At 37.3% G+C, this 9,124-nt stretch overlaps 2 protein-coding genes across 2 annotated transcripts in view; one reads left to right on the top strand and one right to left on the bottom strand.

Moving 5' to 3' along the window:
- Nucleotides 1-246: 246 nt before the first annotated feature.
- LOC120070886 (G-type lectin S-receptor-like serine/threonine-protein kinase LECRK3) lies at nucleotides 247-3,751 on the top strand. Its single transcript, XM_039022783.1, has one exon. It carries the CDS (start codon nucleotides 1,245-1,247, stop codon nucleotides 3,615-3,617), a length of 2,373 nt encoding a protein of 790 aa, XP_038878711.1. The 5' UTR covers nucleotides 247-1,244; the 3' UTR covers nucleotides 3,618-3,751.
- A 2,065-nt stretch (nucleotides 3,752-5,816) lies between these two features.
- LOC120070980 (protein adenylyltransferase SelO) overlaps nucleotides 5,817-9,124 on the bottom strand; it is a 28,378-nt gene continuing 25,070 nt past the window's right edge. The window contains exon 8 of the mRNA XM_039022950.1: nucleotides 5,817-6,309. Within this exon, the coding sequence (XP_038878878.1) occupies nucleotides 6,055-6,309 (255 nt within the window). The 3' untranslated portion in view covers nucleotides 5,817-6,054. The remainder of the gene's footprint in view (nucleotides 6,310-9,124) is intronic.

Genomic DNA, 9,124 nt, shown 5'->3' with positions numbered 1-9,124 from the left:
AATTTGTATTCCAAATTATGCGAAATAAACAATTCGTAATTTGATAGCTTAAAAGAATAGATAAACCAACCTAAGCTTTCAAGCAACAACAATGATAATAAATCAAGTTTAAGGGAAGAAAGATCCCAGTTTATACTAGTTCATCCAATGTAAAGCTATGTCCAATTCTCTATTATCAATGTAGGTTTCACTAAAATAGTCTAGAAGAGTGGTACAAGAGTTTACAATACTCCAAAATGATCTCTCAAATTTTCTCTCTAGAAAATGGTTCATGAACCACTCTTACAAAGCTCACAAAACTCTCGATAAAAGAAAAAAGGTTCACAGTGAATAACCGAAGAAAAATCACTCTCGTCTTGACGGCAATTTTCTGGTTCGGCCGGATACACAGGACCCACGGCTTTCTCCTTGCAAGAAAAAACTCACAGCTCACCTGTAATTCTTCTTTCTAATTTGTGCGGTATATATAAAGATGTCTGCCACCCATTTTAGCTTATCAATCATTAATCACCTCCCATTCCACCAATCAAATGGGCTTGTTATGGGTTAAGCTTGCTTAAGGTTTAAGAAAAACAAATGGGATTTGGGTTGGGCTCCAATTTTCTTCTAAGCAATATTATATACAAAAAGAATGTGAAATTTTCATCTCATTAAAATATTTTGGAGAGTGGAAAATTGAGAGAAAGATATGCAAGGGAGGAGAAAATGGGGAAATTTCTACATGTTTACAGGAACAGATATTCTAAGCTAGGAAAAAAATGGGAACTTCATTCGCATTCACACTTACAGAGCAAATTTGTAATTCAAGTCGATGGAAAATTTTCCTCGTGGAAGCAGGTTCACATAGACTAATGATTTGAAAATGCAAAATATTACTTGCATTAGGTTAAAGACAATTCCTTTGGAGTCGGTGGCTGGGACCCAACAAATATGAGTAAAATTAGTGACATTTCCACTATCTGCAGCAACCCATCGTCCAAAATTGCACCAACACTTGGGAAGATATCATTCAGTCAAATACAAGGACAATACGAGAAAGAGACAGGATGATTCGTCAAAGCTTGAATTTCATCAACTGCATAAAGTCAACGGAGTAGGTATTAATCAAATTCACCACCTTCCTAGCATCAGAGTCGGGCAAACCAAATTTTAGGAGCACAAATTGCAGGCAATCCCCACTTTTTCTTCCTGTTGATGGTATCTTTTATATTTCCAGTTCTATTTGTGCAAAGAGTAAAATTTACATGGCTTGTATGATTCCCCATATTCTCCTCTTGCTGCCTTTAGTGGTTTATGCTCAAAGTAATAGCATGCTAAACGTTGGTAGCTTTCTTATTGCCGGTGATGCTTCTGCTTCTCCATGGATTTCTCCGGCCGATCACTTTGCATTTGGATTTCGGGAAGTCGACGACGGGCTCTTCTTACTTTGTATTTGGTACAAAAAAATAGATGAAAAAACTATAGTTTGGTTTGCTCAACATGATCAAAATCCAGTCCCAAAGGGTTCAAAGATGGAAGTAACTGCTTCAGATGGCTTATTGCTTCAAAGCTCCCAAGGTGGAGAACCATGGAAATCAAGTCCCATTTCAGGTGTGGTAGCCTTTGGTACAATATATGATACAGGAAATCTGGTGCTTCTAGATTCAAATTCTAATCCCTTATGGGAGAGTTTCAAACAACCTGTGGACACTTTGCTTCCTACTCAAAAAATGGAGGTAAATGACTTTCTTTCTTCGCGCAAATCACGAAATACTCACTCATTAGGGAAGTTCCAACTTCGGTTGTTTGAAGGTAATCTTGTGCTCAATATCAGAAGTTTGCCCACCATGTATACTTATGAACCTTACTATGTCATACAATCCTCTGAGGGTAACCAAATTGTCTTTGACGAAGATGGTTTCTTGTATATAATGCAAAGAAATGGTAGGAGAGTAAATATTAGTGAACCAGAAAGAGGTTACCCAGCTGACACTCATTATTACCAAGTCACTCTCAATTTTGATGGTGTGATCACTGTAAGTCACCAAACAAGGAATCCCTCAGCTTTTAATGCAACATGGATGGACTTTAAGAAGATACCAAATAATATATGCGTTGCTATGAGTGGAAACTTGAGTTCTGGAGTTTGTGGATACAATAGCATCTGCACATTAAACAATGATCAAAGGCCAAGTTGTAAGTGCCCACCTGGTTATTCATTAATCGACCCGAACAATAAGTATGGTGACTGCATGCCAAATATCCCGCAAATATGTGAAGGTGCGAAAAACTTAACCAATGATCTATATAGTCTACAAGATCTTCCAAACACTGATTGGCCAATGCATGATTATGAGTTACTCGGGCCTTTTACATTTGAAGAGTGCAAGAATGCTTGCTTGCTTGATTGCTTCTGTGTAGTAGTTGTATATAGAGATAATAGTTGTTGGAAAAAGAGGCTACCACTCTCTAATGGGAGGGAAGATAGCAGTGAAAAAGCTGTTTCTTATTTAAAACTAAGAAACACTAGTTCTATTGGACAAGACTTTGATCTTCCAATATCTAAAGGAAAGAACCAGAACACATTAGTTATTGTGCTTTCTATATTGCTTGGTAGCTCTCTATTGATCGTTCTCGTTTTGGTTAGTTTGATATCTCGAGGTTTCATCTTCCACCACAGAAAGAAACATGCAGGTGATTTCCTACCGAGAGGAAGTTTTGGAACTAGTATGCAGAAGTTTACATTTAAAGAAGTTAGAGATGCTACAAATGGGTTTAAAGAAGAACTAGGACGAGGATCTTGTGCCATTGTTTACAAAGGGGTGATTGAAGTTGGCCCTATTGCTGTTAAGAAATTCAACGAAGTGTCTGAAGATAGTGAGGAAGAATTCAAAACCGAAGTGAATGTGGTTGGCCAAACACATCACAAAAACATTGTTCGACTATTCGGATGTTGTGATGACAATAAGAATTGCATTTTGATTTATGAGTTTATGAGCAATGGCAACCTAGCAAGCTTTCTTTTCGGTGATACAAAGCTTAGTTGGGATCTCAGAACCAAAATAATCTATGGAATAGCAAGAGGACTCTTGTACTTACACGACGAATGCAACATCCAAATCATCCATTGCGATATAAAACCCCAAAATGTACTTCTTGATGAAGATTACAATCCCAAAATTTCTGATTTTGGATTGGCAAAGCTATTGAAAATGGATCAAAGTAGAAATAGAATTGAAACTAATATCAAAGGAACAACAGGGTATATTGCTCCAGATTGGTTCAAGTCAACCCCAGTGACTACCAAGGTTGATGTGTATAGTTTTGGTGTCCTGCTGCTAGAAATCATATGTTGCAGAAGAAATGGAGATATGGAAGTTTCTGAAGAAGGAAGAGAAATCTTGGTAGATTGGGCCTATGACTGCTTTCAGCAAGGAAGATTAGATGTTCTAGTTGAAGGAGATTTGAAGGCCATTGATGATATGAGAAGGTTAGAAAGGTTTGTGATGGTTGCAATTTGGTGTATTCAAGAGGACCCATCTCAAAGACCCACAATGAAACGGGTCATTCCTATGCTTGAAGGCATAGTTCCTGTTTCTATTCCTCCAAATCCCTGCCCATTCACCTCCTCCTGCTGAGAAGTTTCTTCTGTGCAATTTGTACTATAACTTCCTTAGTTCACTATTCAGCAACATGTTTACAGAACAAGAAGTATAGTATGTTTTGAAGAGAGAGAAATGTCTTTGACTAATTAAAAATAGTTTCAAGTTTTCATGGTGTTGAATTGCATTATTGCTTAAGACAAACGGTTCAAATGCTTTTGTAGGAAGCATTTAGTTAGTGTTTTTCCCAAAAGTTCCAATGGAAAAAGACTCCACCTTAAAACATTAGCCATGAGGTCAAGGAACAATGAGATTCCCCAGCTTAAAAGAATCTCTATCACAAATACGTAGCAGTGGAAAGGGTGCTTAGACAACCCCTAGACCTGCCCCTCTTAAGAGTCTTCACTAATGAAGTAATAACAAAGAGAAATGATGACGGTTCCTAACTTCAAAAATCAATCAGACTTTTCTTCCAAAGCTTCAACTTCTATTGCTAGTATCTTAGCCCCACAATAATATCACTTTTGAGAGGACAACTGGTTGAGTGATAGGCCCCTCTGATCCTTATGCCCTTGTTTTTATCATTTATCCTCTCTCAAAATCATTGTTGCTTCAATCCTCAATCAGGCAAACTTGTCGTCTTCTCCTTTCTTAGGTTTATGCCATCCTTTGACTGCTAGGGAAACTTCAGATATTTTGTCTCTTTCGTCCTCTCTCTCTCTCTCTCTCTCTCTCTCTCTCTCTCTCTCCCCTTTTCACTTTTGTCCAGAGAAGGGGACATCCACCTTTGGAGTCCAAGTTCTTCTAAATGTTTTTCTTCCAATTTTTTCATTAGAATGTTTGACCAATTCTTCTTTGTGAGTGAAGATTCTTAAGAATGTGAAGTTCTTTGAATAATAGGTGTCACATGGAAGAGTTGACAACTTAGATCGAATCTCGGTCAAAGGATCTTTCGAGGTTGGGTCACATTGTTTTATTCTCTGCAGAAGAGCAACAAAATTCTTGGATTGAATCATATTTTGTGAAATTGTGATTTGGCACGATTTCTTTGAGGTGTTTGATTTCACCTTTGTCAGCACTCAGAATTACAGGTGTCAAGTGTTGAAGGAGCTTATCCTCCATCGCTCTTTCACAATTTATGGCAGATTGGCGTGTGTTCTATTTTGTGGGGGATTGGCGGCGAGAAACAATATAATCTTTAGAAATTGTAGTAGCTCTTTTGATGATGTTTGATCCCTTATTAGATTCTTTGTTTCCCTCTAGGGTCTTGTTAACATGCTCTTTTATAATTATTCGCTTGGCTTATTGACAAGAGCTTTTTTCTACCATTTGACATTTGGCTCTTGTTTTGTACTCCTTTTTGTGAGTTTTACCTTTTGTGTATGTCCTTGTATTTTTTCTCTCAATAAAAATCAAGTTGTTCCCTCAAAAAATGAAATCACCAAAATTTGTCATCCTAATCCAATCTTGTTTATTTTAAATCACCAATTCACCCAAAAACTTAAATTAATGATGAAGTCGAATTTAATTATATCATCCAACCGTTTAATTTCAAGGTTTCTAAGATACATCAATGCAGAAAAATATGTCCCATGGCTACTACAAAATGCCAAAAATAAATTCTCAGGAGCCAATCTTCTGTAAGATGAACTAATCTTTCTAATCTCTTGTTAATTGAAACTAACAAGATAGAGAAATGGAGCAAAACATGAAATATAAGAAAGAACGAAATCTGTCGAAGTAGATTAAGAGAGTCTGCAATTTACTTGAAGTTTTGCAATCATTTGAACAAAGCCCTACTACTTTTAACAACGTTGCTAAGCTTCATGAGGTTAATTTCTTGCATCAGAAAACAACCGTTTGACTTTGATCAGATAGTTTTAAAAAGTTGAAATTCTTTTACGTACTTGAAACCATCGACCCAAAACACAAGATAAAATAAAATTAAAAAGTCCGTAATTTTCAAAAGAATCTATAAATATATTTCAATAGTCCTTAATCTTTTCAATGGATTATGTTCTAAACCATGAAAATCAGTTTTTTCACTCAATTTGCGAACAAATCCTAGGCGTGTCCAAATACAAATACAAAGGAAAAAGATAAAAAATAAAAAATAAAAAAATAAAGAAGCAATTGGATCTTCTCTTTGTCAAGACTCGAGACTATACATATATGGACATTATAGAACTTTATAAGGAAGATCCAATGACTGCCAAAAATGAACACTATTCCAAATTTCCAAGTCTGTCACTGTTTTTTCTCTCAATAATGAAAGTGCAAAAAAAGCATATACATTAACGTAGAAGTGGAAATGATAACTGTCTAAATTTCAGGTCATGCCATAAAGAAAAGTAATAACTGAACATTATTGTTCGAGATCATAACACTGACTTGACAATATTATATACATAGCAAACATTCTATCAGTAAATAATTTCGCTTTTTTTTTGTGTAAGTAGAGCAAGATATCAACTCATGAAGAACAAGAAAGCATACAAACACCCGGTCGATAAGCCCACGCAGGGGGCAACCGTGCATATTTCTCCATTCCGGGCTGCTCATCAAATGGTCGTTCCATTATCTTCAGCAGCCGACGAACCTCTCCAAAATCACCCTGTTCAGCTGCATCTATGGCAGTCTGGCATAGGTAGTTCCTCAGAACATATTTAGGATTTACTGCATCCATGGAGGCCTTCCGCTCCTCATCTGAAATGCCACTTCCAGCCAGCTGCAAAAGCAATGGAAGAATGGATTAAATAAAGGAAAAAGTAATTTATCTTCATATTCAAAACATTCAACAACATTTCTCAAATGAAGAATTTATTTTATGAAAATTCAACTACTAACAGAAAAAGCATCTAGCAGCACTATAGAGTTTTCGGAAATTTGAACTAAGCCCAATATTGGGCATGATTTCTGGACAATGCAACCAGGACCATTAGATGGGCCATTAAGCTGTTTGGTTGGAGCCTGGAGGTTTTATGATTGGATGCCAGATACTGCCTCAAACTAGGATAAAAAGGTTAAGTCTTTAGCAAATGGCAACCATATCAGTTTGACAGTTTTCATTTTCCCCATCCAAATTGAGAACTGGTAAAGAATGTATATACCTTAAAAGGTAGCTTTCCTCGATGGTGACTCCAGATTGTTATAGTCATATAGATATAATAATAACTCAATAGATTCAAAACAGAAGGGAAAAAATGAAATTATAAACTGGTAGAAGATCTATTTTACTATTGATATTCAAAAGAAAATGAGCATTACAAATTGATTTTTTTTTATATAAGAAACAATTTCATTGATGAATGAAATTACAAAAGGAGGGAACCCTGGAGGACCAATGGAGTTACAAAAGATATCTCAAATTGGTCAATAATGAATCAAAAGTATAGGAAAAGAAATGCTTAGACAATTTGCACCAGGAGATAGAAATGTGAATCACATGACCAAAGAAAACGTCTAAGTGCTGGGCATTGCTGTTGAAGTGACAGTTGTTTCGTTCAAGCCAAATCGACCATAAAAGGGCTCTAACAAGCTGCTTCCAGAGGAGGCCCTTTCTACCCTTGAAGGGGGATTCCAAAATAAGGGAAAGAAAATGTGTAACATCCCCAGGAAAGACCATGGACCAATTGAAGGCATTGAGAATGTGGTTCAAAAAGAAACTGGAGTAGGAGCAGAACATGAAGAGATGATTTTGGGTTTCAGAATCATTCTTACAAAGAGGACACCAATTGGGTGACATAGCCATAGTGGGAAGACGACGCTGCAATTTGTCATAAGTGAGGACAGCCTTCGGAGCAAGTTCCCACAGGAAGAACTTGATCTTTTTGGGATAATGGTCAGAGTCTCAGACCAAATAGCGCAAGTAGGTCCCTCATAGGAGAGAACCCTATCAAAACTGTTGTCAATCCAAGACTTTGTAGAGAAGGTCCCAGCTGGCTCAAGCTTCCAAGACCATTTGTCTTCGGTTTGTAAGGGCTGGTAAGAGGCAAGCAAATGAGAGAGGACAGCCCATTCCTCAGTTTCTAACTCATTGAGGTGTCTACGGGGATGGAGGTTCCACCCCATCTCTAACGAGTTCCAATGCTATGAGACCGTGGCTTTCTTGGCAAGCAACAACTCAAATAAGTTGGGAAAAGCACTCCTCAAAGGACCAATGCTGACCCCCGAATCAGACCAAAATGAAATAGAATGTCCGTTTCCCAAAGTAACAACATGTTGATCCACACAAGATTGGAGGTAGGACAAGTCCTTCCAGGGCCCTTTTGCGGTGGACAATGAACTGGTACCAGCACTGTTGCCACAACTAGAGGTGCCAAATTTTCCGGCAATCGCCATTCTCCAAAGAGCAGATTTTTCCACCCTAAAACGCCAAATCTATTTAGCAAGAAGGCCCTCATTTTGTAGTTTGCGATTGGTGATACCCAAACGACCAAAAGCTTGGGGAGGGGTTAACTTTGTCCCAGCGGACTAGGTGCAAATTTGAGCCATCCTCTTTCCCTTTCCAAGGAAAGTCTTTAAAGAGCTTTTCAATAGATTGTACCACCTTGCTAGGAAGTTTGAAAAGGGAGAGATAGTATGTAGACAGACTACTCAATGATATGCTTGAATGAGAGTTAACCTCCTTCCTTTAGAAATATATGAAGCTCCCCAAGCCTTGATTCTTTGCTCAATCTTCTCAACCACTGGGCCTAAAAAGATAAAGTTCTTGGCTTGCCATGCAGAGGAAGCCCAAGGTAGGACTTAGGCCACGAACCAACCTTGCAACCATATAAATCCGCAATGTACTGTAGCTCTGATAAAGGAAGGTTAATACCCATAATTTCGGATTTTTGGTGGTTTATAGATAAACCCGACCAAGACTCAAAAGCATCAATCACCTCAAATAAGTTCTTGATAAGAGCTTGGTCATAGGTGGAGAAAAGTAAGGTATCGTCTGCAAATTGTAGGTGGGTAATACTAATTCTATCCCTGCCCACCTCAAAGCCTTGAATCCTCCCATCCAATTACAAATTGAATTATTTAAGTTCTGGTTGGGAACCATTTCGTTCTTTGCTTTTGGTTTTTGAAAATTAAATTTATTTTCCTCTCAATTTTTTACAATGATCTGCATCTCATTTTAAGTACAAGAGTTGAAGAGTTGAAGAGTTGAAGAGTTGAAGAGTTGAAGAGTTGAGTTCTTAGCCAAATTCAAAAAACAAAAACAGGTTTTAAAAAACAACTCATTAGTTTTCAAAATTTGGTTTTTTTTTTAAAACATTGGTAAAAAGTAAATAACAAAGCAATAAATTTAGAGGTGGAAGGAGTCTTTATATGCTTAACTTCCAAAAACTAAGAATAAAAAATCAAATGGTTACCAATCGCTAATCGGGGCCTTAACTATTGATTTGAGTTAAGTTGAAGCTAATGGCTGCACAACGTTATTCCATTGGAAGCTATGGACTTCCAATTCTCTCCTGCTAAGGTCAATCAATTTCTAGGAACGAATAACAAAGTTTGCAAGCTACAGTCAAGAAAGCCAACACCACCCGAGCAGAAGT

Source organism: Benincasa hispida, chromosome 2 (genome assembly GCF_009727055.1).
Source record: "Benincasa hispida cultivar B227 chromosome 2, ASM972705v1, whole genome shotgun sequence".
NCBI lineage: Eukaryota > Viridiplantae > Streptophyta > Magnoliopsida > Cucurbitales > Cucurbitaceae > Benincasa > Benincasa hispida.
The sequence above is the reverse complement of the archived record's forward strand: the minus strand, read 5'-3'. Positions and strand labels throughout refer to the sequence as shown.

Excerpts from the sequence above, each read along its gene's own strand:
- LOC120070886 (XM_039022783.1), top strand. The coding sequence starts at position 1,245 with ATGGCTTGTATGATTCCCCATATTCTCCTCTTGCTGCCTTTAGTGGTT.